Source organism: Lacerta agilis, chromosome 5 (genome assembly GCF_009819535.1).
Source record: "Lacerta agilis isolate rLacAgi1 chromosome 5, rLacAgi1.pri, whole genome shotgun sequence".
In the NCBI taxonomy this organism is placed as follows: domain Eukaryota; kingdom Metazoa; phylum Chordata; class Lepidosauria; order Squamata; family Lacertidae; genus Lacerta; species Lacerta agilis.
The window spans coordinates 89061045-89076310 of record NC_046316.1 but is presented as its reverse complement, the minus strand read 5'-3'; the positions used below and the strand labels follow the sequence as shown (position 1 = coordinate 89076310).

At 47.6% G+C, this 15266-nt stretch overlaps 1 protein-coding gene across 5 annotated transcripts in view; it reads left to right on the top strand.

Annotated features, from left to right (window-relative positions):
* Nucleotides 1–15266, top strand: part of FAM131A (family with sequence similarity 131 member A) — a 65756-nt gene that overhangs the window by 15700 nt on the left and 34790 nt on the right. For 3 of the 5 annotated variants that reach the window (XM_033150767.1, XM_033150766.1, XM_033150771.1), the window contains exon 2: nucleotides 6973–7112. The exons of the other annotated variants lie outside the window; for them this stretch is intronic. In XM_033150767.1, coding sequence (XP_033006658.1) covers nucleotides 6973–7112 — 140 coding nt within the window. The remainder of the gene's footprint in view (nucleotides 1–6972; nucleotides 7113–15266) is intronic. 5 annotated transcript variants of the gene reach the window in all.

The following is a 15266-nucleotide window of genomic DNA, read 5'->3' as shown; positions in this document are numbered from 1 at the left end:
CTAGTGAGCACTCAGGGCTGATTTCTTTGAGAATGGATAGGTTTGATCTTCTTGCAGTCCATGGGACTCTCAAGAGTCTCCTCCAGCACCATAATTCAAAAGCATCAATTCTTCGGCGATCGGCCTTCTTGATGGTCCAGCTCTCACTTCCATACATTACTACTGGGAAAACCATAGCTTTAACTATACGGACCTTTGTCGGCAAGGTGATGTCTTTGCTTTTTAAGATGCTGTCTAGGTTTTCCATTGCTTTTCTCCCAAGAAGCAGGCGTCTTCTAATTTCGTGACTGCTGTCACCATCTGCAGTGATCATGGAACCCAAGAAAGTGAAATCTCTCACTGCCTCCATTTCTTCCCCTTCTATTTGCTAGGAGGTGATGGGACCAGTGGCCATGATCTTAGTTTTCTTGATGTTGAGCTTCAGACCATATTTTGCGCTCTCCTCTTTCACCCTCATTAAAAGGTTCTTTAATTCTTCCTCACTTTCTGCCATCAAGGTAGTATCATCAGCATATCTGAGGTTGTTGATATTTTTTCCGGCAATCTTAATTCCGGCTCGGGATTCATCCAGTCCAGCCTTTCGCATGATGAATTCTGCATATAAGTTAAATAAGCAGGGAGACAATATACAGCCTTGTCGTACTCCTTTCCCAATTTTGAACCAATCAGTTGTTCCATATCCAGTTCTAACTGTAGCTTCTTGTCCCACATAGAGATTTCTCAGGAGACAAATGAGGTGATCCGGCACTCCCATTTCTTTAAGAACTTGCCATAGTTTGCTGTGGTCGACACAGTCAAATGCTTTTGCATAGTCAATGAAGCAGAAGTAGATGTTTTTCTGGAACTCTCTAGCTTTCTCATTTCCCCCTGTTAATCCTTCTCAAAATAAGACACTACACAGTCTTCTATAAAAGCATAAAAAGAGTTTACTTACATACATCATCCTGTTCACAATAAGATCCCAGAATGCAGACTTTTAGCTTAGAAAATAGTATACATGTGGAGACTATCTCCATACAGGAGAAAGCCCCTTTGTCCTCTCTTGGCTGGAAGCCAAGAGAGCATCTTTGCCCTAACTAGATGCTGCTCTGTTGAGAAGCCAATCCAAAAGAGGAAGATGGAGACGTTCGCACACACAATTTATTTTGCCCCGAGGTCACTTCTGGTCAAAAGTGCTTTGCGGGGTTTTCAAACAATATGGAAACTGCCTAGAGGGAGGAGTGGCAGGAGTATACACACCAAAAGCAACAATCGCCTTTTAAAACAGCCTTCAACACTCTGAAAAATACTATTCGTAGCACTAAAAAAAAAAACACCAAAAAAAACCAAACCACTATGCTATCTCAAGCATAAATAGGTATGTGTGGGCAAGTATATGCTGGTAAAGGTATTTTGAGCGAGTCACTTTTATGGCATTAATATCAATTCTTATTGAAGGGGTCCAGAGGATTCTAAGGATGTTTCCAGATGGGAGCTGAATATTGTTGTTAAAATATTGCAAACAGGTCATTGGCAAAACATAGCTATTCTTTAAACTTTTGCATTTTCCCTGGGGAGAATGTGAATTAAATAGGGGAGGGGGAATATAAGCTGGCATCTTGATGATGGCAGCAGACATTGTGTGGAATTTGCAATAAAAAACAAAACAACCCTCCCCCAAACAACCTTGCATTAAAGAGGAGCAGTGATCGCACAATGAACTGGAAGCACCATAAATCCCAGCTAGATGGGCAGGAAGAAGTCGTTTCTGCATTGGGACTGTGGCAGAAGCAGGCACACGCAGCCCCAATCACATACCCTCCTGCTGCATGCAGGAATCTGCAGGAGAGCTGGCATTGCTCTCAGGCTTGCGATAACAGGTGGACCCAACAGGCAGCTGGAGTGAGAGCCATGAAACAATTATTATTAGTGGAACGAGCTGCAGCCCAGCAGCTAACCTAAGCATTTTTGTTATGGGATGCATGCACTGTTCCCATGAATGCTGACTGCTACAGAATTCTAGACAATCTGGGAGTAACAAATCCTAGCCTCTCTTTCTCCATGGGGAGTGTGGCACACAAATACCCACTTGGGTCTTTTAGCCATATATTTTGGTGTAGCCTGGGATTGTTGTTTTCATGGAGGGGGACGGGCACAGATAGAATGGAATAGCCGGGATCCTGAACAGCAGCCCTCTCCACTGCAACGTTTTGTTCCAGGTACCACTTTTGTGAATCACAGGGCTGGACTGACTCAGCGGTCACTCTGACTTTCTTCGCCAGCTGCCAACCAGGATGTCTTCGAGACCTTGCCAGAAAGGATGCACTAGGCACCTGCAACTCCTGTCATTCACCCTCGGCATCAGATTGCCAGAAGTCCACATTTTCTGAAAACGGAGGGCTATCGGTTGGAGGAGAACATCACCACCTGATTCTCCTGGAGAGAGAGAGAGAGTGTGTGTGTGTGTGGCATGGGTGCCCAGGGGGAAACCTGGCAGCGCTCAGAGGCGGGAGGTGTGGATGTGTGTATCCTGTTCCTTTTGCTTGCTTAGGAGAGGGAGGCTGGCAGACACTTTCCCTTGGCTTTATACTCTGCGACTCTCTACACATCTCCCGACAAGCTCCTTTAGCAGTCCCCGAAGACTGAATGCAGTTCCTGGCACACAGCCCCATGCAGCTTCGGAAAGCCCCAGGACAGAAACCTGAGCAGCAGCAGAATAATGGAGCAGAGGAGAAACTTAATTTCTGCTTTCCCTGGCAGGTGAAAGCAGCCTAGGGAGCTAGGAGAGGCGTGGGGTCAGCTGGTAGTCCCCCCCCCCCGGCCATTCCCGGCAGGAGCTGCAGAAAACAGGGGAGACGGGGAGCAGCTTAGTGGTAAAGGATCTGCCTTGCAAGCCAAAGGCCCCAGGTTCAATCCCCCAGCATCTCCAGAAATCCCGGTGTCAGCCAGTGTAGACGATACTGAACAAGATGCACCAATGGTTTGATTCAGCATCAGACAAATTTTAACTGGGTCCTGGAAGGATGCAGTTAACCACAATTGGTGGCATCTGCTGTTGGGCACACTCAGAGCAGACTCATTAAAACCAGTGGACTTTAGGCAAGAAGCTGATTTACCTCTAGCCAGCTTGCTGGTTCATCTCGTCCAGGGTTTTCCAAACTCGGGTCTCCAGCTGTTGTTGGACTACAACTCCTATCATCCCTAGCTAGCAAGTGGTCATGGATGATGGGAATTGTAGTCCAAAAACAGCTGGAGACCCAAGTTTGAGAAACCCTGGTCTAATCTAAATGGTGTTGGACTACAGCACCCAATAGCCCTAGTCAGCATGGCAAGCGGTCAGGGATGATGGGCTTTGTAGTCCACCAAAATATGCAGAGGGCCACAGATTCCCCACTTGTGCTCTATTCTATGCTAACTGGCAGAAGCTCACCAAGGATTCAGGCAGCACCATCTTGAGATACCACGGATTGGAACTGGGACCTTTTTCTGGGTACAAAGCAGATACTATACCACTGAGCCACAAGTCATTCCTTGCAAGCAACTTGTTGATTTCATAGAATCATAGAATCATAGAGTTGGAAGAGACCACAAGGGCCATCCAGTCCAACCCCCTGCCAAGCAGGAAACACCATCAAAGCATTCCTGACAGATGGCTGTCAAGCCTCTGCTTAAAGACCTCCAAAGAAGGAGACTCCACCACACTCCTTGGCAGCAAATTCCACTGTCAAACAGCTCTTACTGTCAGGAAGTTCTTCCTAATGTTTAGGTGGAATCTTCTTTCTTGTAGTTTGAATCCATTGCCCTGTGTCCGCTTCTCTGGAGCAGCAGAAAACAACCTTCTCCCTCCTCTATATGACATCCTTTTATATATTTGAACATGGCTATCATATCACCCCTTAACCTTCTCTTCTCCAGGCTAAACATACCCAGCTCCCTAAGCCATTCCTCATAAGGCATCGTTTCCAGGCCTTTGACCATTTTGGTTGCCCTCCTATTGACACCTTCCAGCTTGTCAGTATCCTTCTTGAACTGTGGTGCCCAGAACTGGACACAGTATTCCAGGTGAGGTCTGACCAGAGCGGAATACAGTGGTACTATTACTTCCGTTGATCTAGACACTATACTCCTATTGATGCAGCCCAGAATTGCATTGGCTTTTTTAGCTGCTGCATCACACTGTTGACTCATGTCAAGTTTGTGGTCTACCAAGACTCCTAGATCCTTTTCACATGTACTGCTCTCAAGCCAGGTGTCACCCATCCTGTATTTGTGCCTTTCATTTTTTTTGCCCAAGTGTAGTACTTTACATTTCTCCTTGTTAAAATTCATCTTGTTTGCTTTGTCCCAGTTGTCTAATCTGTTAAGGTCATTTTGAAGTGTGATCCTGTCCTCTGGGGTATTAGCCACCCCTCCCAAATTGGTGTCATCTGCAAACTTGATCAGGATGCCCTCAAGCCCATCATCCAAGTCATTGATAAAGATGTTGATTATGACTGGGCCCAAGACAGAACCCTGTGGCACCCCACTAGTCACATCTCTCCAGGATGAAGAGGAGCCGTTGATGAGCACCCTTTGGGTTCGGTCAGTCAGCCAGTTACAAATCCACTGAATGCTAGCATTGTCTAGCCCGCATTTTACCAGCTTCTTTACAAGAATATCATGGGGCACCTTGTCAAAGGCCTTGCTGAAATCAAGATAGGCTACATCCACAGTGTTCCCTTCATCTACCAGGCTTGTAATTCTGTCAAAAAATGAGATCAGATTGGTCTGACATGACTTATTTTTCAGAAACCCATGCTGACTCTTAGTGATCACAGCGTTCCTTTAATTCCAGTGTGTTGACTCTGCATATGACATGCATTTAAAGCACATAAAAAATGTATTTAAAATACCTTCCTCCCCTCGGAGAATCTTGGGAACTAAAGTTCATTAAGGGGGCTGGGAACTGTAGCTCAGCAAGGGGGAAACTGCTATTGCCAGGGTTCTTTGGCAGAAGTTGTGAGCTTTAAATGCGCATGGGATGTGCTTTGAATGTGTGATGCGGCTCTAAAACCTTACAGTTATTCCAGTGGGAGAACAGAGGACTTAAATTCTGGTAGCAAAACTTTTCATCTGGAAGCCAACATGTTTTGCTCTAGGCAGTTAATATCTGCATTTATCCGTTGCTACAACAGATGTATTTTTCCAGTTGTATTTTATTAAATCATCAAAATAATAATAATCACACATATATATTCCAATACATAACTTTTTTGTTTTGTTTTGTTTACTTCCCACCCCTTTTCCTCCCCCTTGCTGCACCCTGTCCTCTGTCTTTTACACCATAACAATAATACAATAACTTCTAATTCCTTCTGTTGCTCATAGTTCAAATCCTGCTTGCGAATTCATCGTACTATAACATTTCTTTAGAGTGTCGGGGGGGTGGGGGGAAGCTTCCATTCTTCCACAAAATAACACAGGTAAAAATAGATCTAGAGTGGGTAAAGAGAACTTCAGAGCTGTAGGCCATATGTGGCCCTCCAGGGTGCTTCATGTGGCCCTTGGATCCCTATCAAGGCCGTGCCACTTCCTGGCACTGCTTTGCACCTTCCTTGAGTGCAACTTTGCCTGGCTTCAAAGTAGCACTCTGGCAATGCTACTTATTTGCTTGAATGGATAATAGAGAGGGGCTTGGGAGTGGAAATTTGCCTACTTCACAGAAGTGAAATGTGCATTCCTTCCTTCTCCCAGTATTGTTCTTGGCTCTGCCTGCCATGGCCATGTGACCCCTGGAAGATTATCCAGAAGCAGAATGTAGCCCTCGAGTTGCATAGGTTTCCCCACCGTTGATACAGAATGTGCCTGTGGATTGAGACCCCGGGGGGGGGGGGAGAGAGAAACAGGCCCCACGGTTTGTCCAGGCTTCAAAATTCCTGCTTTTTGTCAGAATTGGAATCAGTGTGGTATGCGCTGTGGTCAAAACCTGGGCTTGCTGATCAGAAGGTCGGCGGTTCAAATCCGTGTGACGGGGTGAGCTCCTGTTGCTCTGTCCCAGCTTCTGCCAACCTAGAAGTTCAAAAGCACACCAGTGAAAGTAGATAAATAGGTACCACTGCGGTGGGAAGGTAAATGGTGTTTCCGTGCACTCTGGATTCCATCACAGTTTTCCGTTGCGCCAGAAGCGGTTTAGTCATGCCGGCCACATGACCTGGAAAGCTGTCTGTGGACAGACGCCGACTCCCTCGGCCTGAAAGCGAGTTGAGCGCCGCAACCCCAGAGTCGCCTTTGACTGGACTTCACTGTCCAGGGGTCCTTTACCTTTTTCACTCCTCAGTTGAGAGCATGATCTGGAGGCAGTCGCTGTCTCTCAGGCTAGCCTACCCTGTAGGGTTGTTGTGGGCATAAAGAATGAGAGGAAATCCACTCGGAACACCTTGGAGGAAGCGTGGAATGAAAACGAAGCAGGTGATTGGAATCCAAAGGCAACCAAATGCCCATGGAAAGCTCACAAGCAGGGCATAGCCACTGCCCTTCTCTCGCTGCCCATCTGCAGCCGGTCTTCAGGGTCAAAGATCCTGAATGTGCCATGCAGCCAGCTACCCACCACTAGGGTCACATCAATACATGTAAAGCACTCTTTCCCTGCTGTAAATAGTCACAGCTTCCCCTGGAGAATCCTGGGAATTGTAGCTTGGGGTGCCGAGAGACCCCCCCCCAACAGAACTACAACTCCCAGCACCTTCAACAAACTACAGCTCTTTTTGGGGGGGGCAGGAGCCGCAATTGTGAAAGTGGTATAAGAACGCTTTCGATGTATGTCGTGCGGATGTGACCACAGTCCTCTGGCCCTCTTTTAAAGCCCATGCCTGCTGCCACAATCTCACGGCCGAGGGTGGGTTCCATGAATGGACTATGTGCTGTGCTTTTTGGGTGCAAAAGGGAGACCGCCTTCTTTTGCTCACTCCTTCTTGTTCCCCGGAGGTTGACCTCACTCTCTGCTCTCCCCTGCAGTGGCTGTGGACACTACTTTGCACGTGGAGTGGACCGAGGCGAAGTCCCTGCCCGCCCTCTCGCCCCTGGGCCACACCCGGACCTCCCTAGTGCGCAGGCTGGTTCGCCAAAGCTCTGTGGACAGCCAGGATTCTCTCGAGGTGCCCTTTTTCATCACTCTGCTTCTAGGCTGGCAGGACTGCGGGGGGAGATAGATGTTGCTGCTGCAGCAGCAGCATCCTTAAGGTGCATGTAGCTTAAGCTGGCGCATGATGGGAGCTCCTGCGTGGCACAGGGGGCGGGAAAGAAGGGAGACTTGAGCGCCATTGGTTCTTCCCTTGTCAGCTCCAGCCTCCCCCGACCTGATGCTCTCCGCTGGTTTGGGACTACAACTCCCATCAGTGCCAGGGTTGATGGGAGTTGTAGTACATTTCGGTTGCCCTTTTCTGAACCTTTTCCAGCTCTGCAATATCCCTTCTGAGGTCCTGTGACCTGAACTGTGCTCTGCATTCCAAGTGTGGCTGTAGAGCTATAGATTTGTATAACATCATTACGATATTGGCGGTTTCGTGTTCGCTCCCTTTCGTAACAATCCCCAGCACGCAATTCACCTTTCCCAAAGCCACCGAGTATATTATTTAGCATTCGTATTGTACCACTAACACCCACAGTGTTCTACACTGAAAACAGGTCCCTGCCTTGAAGAGCTTACAGTCTCAAGCTTTTCCAAAGGGGAAGCGTCTATCAGAGGGGAGGAAGACAGGGTGAGTGTAACAGGGGAAAGATACAGGCTCAGTTCAGTTGTGTTTCATGCACAGCAAAACAGGGTGATGTGTGTGTGTGTGTGAATGCGCAAAATAAGGAGTGTGATAGTTGAACTTGTTGGGATGGATTTGGTGGGTAGGAGAGGCTCTGTTATTTATTAATTAGCCTTCCTCTTATTCACTTGAGCAAGATTAGTGTTTAGTTTAGCAGAGTTAAAAATATATCATCCTTTGCAGTATTAACATGGAAACCAGAGACAAAACTGCATGGCTTTGTATAATTATCCAGGATGCCTTTGGCAGTCTGGATTCTCCCTTCATTATCCCTCTAAACAAAATAGCCACACAGAAGTCCTTAATGTAAGGATATAAAAATTATTCTTCATTTACATAAAGTAGCAGACTCAGTTCAAGCAGAAAATAGCAATGAAGTAAGACAGGCAAGAAGACAAGGCGAGGGTCATACCAGTGGAAGGAGACATGCTCAGTTTTGCTTTATACACAGCAAAACTGTTGTAGGCATATGTAAAATAAGGAGGGAGAAAGTTGAACTGACCTTGTTTCTGATGGCAAAGCAATTCAGAATTCGTATTTGAGAATCAGGTAGGTAGCCATTTTGGTCTGACGCAGTTGAAATATATTTTAAAAAAATAAAAAAATTGTCCACTAGCACCTTAGAGACCAACTTAGTTTGTTCTTGGTATAAGCTTCCGTGTGCATGCACATATCTGAAGAAGTCTGCATGCACGCGAAAGCTCATACCAGGAACAAACTTAGTTGGTCTCTAGAAGAAGAAGAAGAAGAGTTTGGATTTGATATCCCGCTTTATCACTACCTGAAGGAGTCTCAAAGTGGCTAACATTCTCCTTTCCCTTCCTCCCCCACAACAAACACTCTGTGAGGTGAGTGGGGCTGAGAGACTTCAAAGAAGTGTGACTAGCCCAAGGTCACCCAGCAGCTGCATGTGGAGGAGTGGAAACGCGAACCCGGTTCCCCAGATTACGAGTCTACCACTCTTAACCACTACACCACACAGGCTCTCTAAGGTGCTACTGGACAATTTTTTATTTTTTAAAATATATTTCGTATTTGAGAATTTGATGATTCCAGTAGTATGATATTTCTGCCTCTCCCCACCCCCCACTCACATGCATAGCTTCTGCATTTTTACCAAGGGCACAATATGACCGAAATTCAACTGGTGCAGCCTGAGATGCATTGATGGGCAAAGGTATACCTGTTGAAATCTTAACTTTTCCTTTCCTTTCTGTTGCTGGTTTTGTTTGACCTTGATATGGCAGTTGCTAAAAGGTGCAGAGCATCTGTCAGGAAGAAAAGTCAGCCATCCTACCCAATGCATTCAGCTGTTAAAGATCAGGCCATTAAGGAATCTCATCTCAGCCTGCATTTCCTACTCCCTGTGAGCTGTCCCTGTCTGACACTAGCAGCTTCAGGGGTTTTTACACACTCCAGGGGTGGCCTTCTTTCAAATGCTGGGATTAATTCAATTACCTTGCCCCCGGGTGGTCCCGGCTCCTAGCATTCTAACTAAATGGCTAATAAGTCAAAGTGTTGGTGCTGACCTTTAAAGCCCTAAACGGCCTCTGTCCTGTATACCTGAAGGAGCGTCTCCACCCCCATCATTCAGCCCAGACACTGAAGTCCAGTGCCGAGGGCCTTCTGGCGGTTCCCTCGCTCTGAGAAGCAAAGCTACAGGGAACCAGGCAGAGGGCCTTCTCAGTAGTGGCACCCGTCCTGTGGAACGCCCTCCCATCAAAGAGATAAGCAACTACTTGACATTCAGAAAATACCTGAAGGCAGCCCTGTTTAGGGAAGTTTTTAATTTGTGACATTTTAATGTATTTTAATATTTGTTGGCAGCCACCCAGAGTGGCTTGGGGGACCTAGCCAGATGGGTGCGGTACAAATAAAATAATAATAATGATAATGATAATAATGATAATGATAATAGGTCTCTGATTTGGCCTGGCCAGAATTATGACTTTTCCAATGACTTGCTCACAAGGGAGCCAGGAAGCAACCAAGGGTTGTCAACTGACCAAAGCAAACCCCTGACTGGCCTGCTCCTATGCCTTTTTAACAGCAGCTTTGTCTGCAGACAATGGCGAAACTTTTCACAGCACAGAGCATGAAAACCCATAAATACTCACAGGTAATAGAAACACAGGTAGCTGCTTCACCTTGGGTCAGATTATTTGCCTACTCCAACAGGTGGTGATTCCTTCATCATAAGAACTTAAGGTGGTTCACAGAATAAAATGCAAGATAAAACACTAGTAAATACTGTAATTACATCAAAACAACAGGACAACAACCCCTCCCTTCCCACAGACACATTTTAAAAGCTGTAGAATATTAACCAGCCAAAGACCTGGTTGAATAGGGACTTTTTCGCCTGATGCCTATAAATATACCTATCATGAAGGCACCAGGCGAACCTCCCTGGGGAGAGCATTCCACAGACGGGGAGCCACTACAAAGAAGTCCCTGTTCTCGTGTTGCCACCCTCCGGACCTGTTGTGTAGGAGGCGCACGAAGAAGAAGAAGAAGAAGAAGAGTTTGGATTTGATATCCCGCTTTTCACTACCCGAAGGAGTCTCAAAGCGGCTAACATTCTCCTTTCCCTTCCTCCCCCACAACAAACACTCTGTGAGGTGAGTGGGGCTGAGAGACTTCAGAGAAGTGTGACTAGCCCAAGGTCACCCAGCAGCTGCATGTGGAGGAGTGGAGACGCGAACCCGGTTCCCCAGATTACGAGTCTACCGCTCTTAACCACTACACCACACTGGCTCTCTCTACCGCAGGGCCTCAGATGATGAACGCAGAGTCCAGGACGGTTTATATGGGGAGAGAGGCGGTCCGTGCGGCATTGGAGTCCTCAGCCATTTAAGGCTTTCCAGGTCAAACCCAGCATTTTGAGTTTGGCCCAAAAACTAACTGGCAGCCAGCGCAGTCAGGATCGGTGTAATATGCTTAAACTGTCTTGTCCCAGTGAGCAACCTGGCCGCCCAATTCTGCACCAGCTGAATCTTCTGAACCGTCTTCAGGGGCAGCCCTATGCAATTGAGGCTTGCCCATTGGAGTACAGCCCCACCAACTGCCCTTTGTCTGCAACCAGCCCCCAGTCTACCTGCCTTCTTACAACCAAGTGCAGCAGGTGGTCCTGGCTGTCCATTTCCTCCTCCGTTATGCTGGTGCCGCCCTTGCAGAACTCAGCAGGGAAGAGGATGGGGAGAAAACAAGAATTGGCTGGCTCTGCCAGTCATCGGCTGTGCTTCCACCCACCGTGGACCTCTCTGTCTTCCACCTCCTTGGGTACCAGCTGCCACTGCTGGAGATGCTCGAAGCTGAAGGAGGGATCTGTGCTCTATCCTCTGTGTTTTGGTAGTTAGATGGTCCAGTGTCTGTGTGTGTGTGTGTGTGTGTGTGTGTGTGTGTGTGTGTGTGTGTTTGTGTGTGTGTGTGTGTGTGAGCCAGTGTGGTGTAGTGGTTAAGAGCGGTAGACTTGTAATCTGGAGAACCGGGTTCGCAGCTCCGCTCCTCTACGTGCAGCTGCTGGGTGACCTTGGGCTAGTCACACTTCTTTGAAGTCTCTCAGCCCCACTCATCTCACAGAGTGTTTGTTGTGGGGGAGGAAGGAAAAGGAGAATGTTAGCCGCTTTGAGACTCCTTCGGGTAGTGATAAAGCGGGATATCAAATCCAAACTCTTCTTCTTCTTCTTCTGTGTGTGTGTGTGTGTGTGTTTCAGATGAATATCCACAGGGTTGGATCTAAGATTGCTGTTTTTGCAGTGAGAGGGTACTCCAGAATCCTGCAAAACAGGGCTGGCTACCCTGTGCCCTGCCTATGTTGTTGGACCCTGGTCTGTATTTAAGAATAGCTCCACCCTGCTTCTTAGCGGGGCTGAGAATCCTGTTAGAAAGGAGCCATCCCTTTGCTACATGTCTCTTTGAGCCCCCAGAGAAAGGGAGCCCCAATCTTGGATTCGCTCCTCGGGTACTATGACAACACCCTCGAACAACAGCGCAGATGCCGTGTGCCTGAAAATGGCAGGTTTTTTTAAGCCAGCTTGTTTTGTTATTGTTTCCCTGGCAGTGCTGCTCAGAGTGCAGGTGGGGGGGGGGTGGGGGTGCTTTCGAGAAGGCACGGGGGGGGGGAGGCAAGAATGGCCAGACCTGTGCAGCTGCTACCGTGAAGCCAAGCCCCACCAAATGCTGCAGGGATGGGCTCTAAGGCTGTGCTGCTAATCGGGTGGCACCCAAGCAGCCTGCTTGGAGAGAGAAACTGCATCCCCAAGACTGGGTTCCTTTCACCTTTCTCTCTCGCCCTGCAGATATCACCTGTTGTTCCACAGAAAAAGCCCAAAAGCAAGTGGCGTGTTCTGTAGGACAAGCCAGCTGTTGGTCTGCACTCAGCATGACTTTATGGAAAGTGGCTTAAAGCTCATCTAAGTTCTCAAGAGGGACGCGGGTGGCGCTGTGGGTTAAACCACAGAGACTGGGGCTTGCTGATCAGAAGGTCAGCAGTTCGAATCCCCACGACGGGGTGAGCTCCCGTTGCTGGGTCCCTGCTCCTGCCAACCTAGCAGTTCGAAAGCACATCAAATTGCAAGTAGATAAATAGGTAGGCCTACCGCTCTAGCGGAAAGGTAAACGGTGTTTCTGTGCACTGCTCTGGTTCGCCAGAAGCGGCTTAGTCATGCTGGCCACATGACCCGGAAGCTGTATGCCAGCTCCCTCGGCCAGTAAAGTGAGATGAGTACCGCAACCCCAGAGTCGTCCTCGACTGGACCTAATGGTCAGGGGTCCCTTTACCTTTACCTAAGTTCTCAAGAGGTGAGAAAATGAGGCCAGGTGCTAGTTGGTGAAAGTGGGGCAGAAGAGCCTAGGGGCTCTCTGCCTGGCCCTTAGACACACCCCCTCTCCCCAGGCCACACCCCTCAACAGGTCCTGCACCACACCATCCTTATTGCTTTTTGCCTGGCTGTGTCGTCAAACTGATTATGCCTCTTGCTCATCTGAACAGAGGATGTGTTGCTCTCTCTGTGTGAGGACTCAACAATACCACTGAAAACGTTTTAAATGTGTTATGAAGTGCAATACCCATATGTGACACTAGATGGCGATAGTGAGCTATGCCAAACTCAATGTATTTTTCAAAATGTTTTGGGTGTTGTTGTTTTTTTAAATAGCATGTTCACAGCATTTTTTATATGTGTGTATCCACCTGTGTGTGTGTGTAGAAACTAATTTTACCACAGTAAAATTAACATTCATTGCTCTGCCAACTTTAACCTCTGGCTCCGACACCACTGGCATATGGAGCTTGCAAGGTTGTCCAGAAAGAAATGCAGACCTCAGGCTGATGCAGATGTGTCCGCTCCCTTGTAGAACCTTAGATCACATGGGAAACATGTCTCTGTGCCCATGTAAATACACCCCCATACCCAAGCAACTGTATGGTCCCTATAACTGTTCCTTTAAACAGCAGTAGGATAGCAGCAGTGTTCAGGCGATCAAGTTAATTGCAGCAATAAAGAGCGTCACCTCAGCTGATGATTTCTACATATCAAAGCTCTCTTAATAGCACGGGAAAAGCCTAAAGGTGGATCTACACACGGGGGGGGGGGGAACACCCTATAAATAAGTCAGAAATAAATCGTAACAAAAAAAACACTATGGAAAATCTCAGGTTTTTTTTTGCTCTCCATCGCCATCTGGTGTTGCATGTTTATAACACATTCAAAACGCTGTTTTTTGAAACTAATGTAGCTAGTTACAGGTGGGTAGCCGTGTTGGTCTGCCATAGTCAAAACAAAATCGAAAATTCTTTCTAGTAGCACCTTAGAGACCAACTGAGTTTGTTCCTGGTATGAGCTTTCGTGTGCATGCACACGAAAGCTCATACCAGGAACAAACTCAGTTGGTCTCTAATGTAGCTTTGTTGTTGTTGTTCAGTCGTTCAGTCGTGTCCGACTCTTCGTGACCCCATGGACCAGAGCACGCCAGGCACGCCTATCCTTCACTGCCTCCCGCAGTTTGGCCAAACTCATGTTGGTAGCTGTGAGAACACTGTCCAACCATCTCATCCTCTGTCGTCCCCTTCTCCTTGTGCCCTCAATCTTTCCCAACATCAGGGTCTTTTCCAGGGAGTCTTCTCTTCTCATGAGGTGGCCAAAGTACTGGAGCCTCAACTTCAGGATCTGTCCTTCTAGTGAGCACTCAGGGCCGATTTCCTTGAGAATGGATAGGTTTGATCTTCTTGCAGTCCATGGGACTCTCAAGAGTCTCCTCCTCCTAATGTAGCTAGGTTGCTGCTTTTTTCTAGGTTGCTGGAAATCCCACCAGGCCAGTATCTAGAATTGCAAGCATATTTTGGCGGAGGATGGTGTGCGTGTGCCTGGGGAAACCTAGCCAGATGGGCGGGGTATAAATAAATTGTTATTGTTATTGTTATTGTTATTGTTATTGTTAGATTAGGCTGGGAGTTGGAGGCTGGCCCAAGAAGAGCTGTTGCTCGCCAGGCATCATAGGAGGTGGTGTGGAAGAACCACAACACCATGAGATGGCAATTGACAAGCCACCATCTGCCAGCCTCTCCTTCTCTCCAAATCTGCAATACAGGAATAATAAAGCACTAGCCTACCCTGTAAGGCCGTTGTATGAGATTGTGCATAGAGCACTTTGAGCCCCAATGCTTAATATGGGCATCAGCATCCTGCTTCGTTCATAGGAAGCTGAGCCAGGCCTCTAGTCCATCTATCCTAGTATTGTCTACCCTGGCTGGCAGCAGCTCCCTTTAGGGCTCTCTCTTAGCCCTGCCAAGGAATGCTGGGGTTTGAACCTGGGACTTGGACCCTGCATACCTGAAAGGAGTGTCTCCACCCCCATTGTGCAGCCCGGACCCTGAAATCCAGCTCTGAGGGCCTTCTAGCGGTTCCCAAATTGCAAGAAGTGGGGTTACAGGGAACTAGGCAGAGGGCCTTCTCAGTAGTGGCACCTGCCTGTGGAATGCCCCCCATCAGATGTAAAGGAAACAAACCACTACAATGGTACCTCTGGTTGCGAACGGGATCCGTTCCAGGGGTCCGTTCGCAACATGAACAGAGTGCAACCTGAAGCGTTGCATCTGCGCATGTGCGCGGCGTGATTTAGTGCTTCTGTGCATGCCCAAATCGCGGTTTCATGTTTCTGCGCATGTGGGTTCAGCGCATTCGTAATCCGTAGCAAACACAACCTGTGGCAAACGCAACCCGAGGTACGACTGTTTCTGACATGTAGAAGACATTTGAAGGCAGCCCTGTATAGGGAAGCTTTTAATGTTTGATGTTTTACTGTGCTCCATGTTTTAAATTTGTTGGAAGCTGCCCAGAGTGGCTGGGACAATCCAGTCAGATGGCCAGCATATGAACAAAATTATTATTATTATTATTATTATTATTATTATTATTATTATTATTATTATTGGAGGAGAGAACCAAGCCCAGTTGCCAGAATGTTTTGTGTAAAGGCCAGAACATTGCAATTATT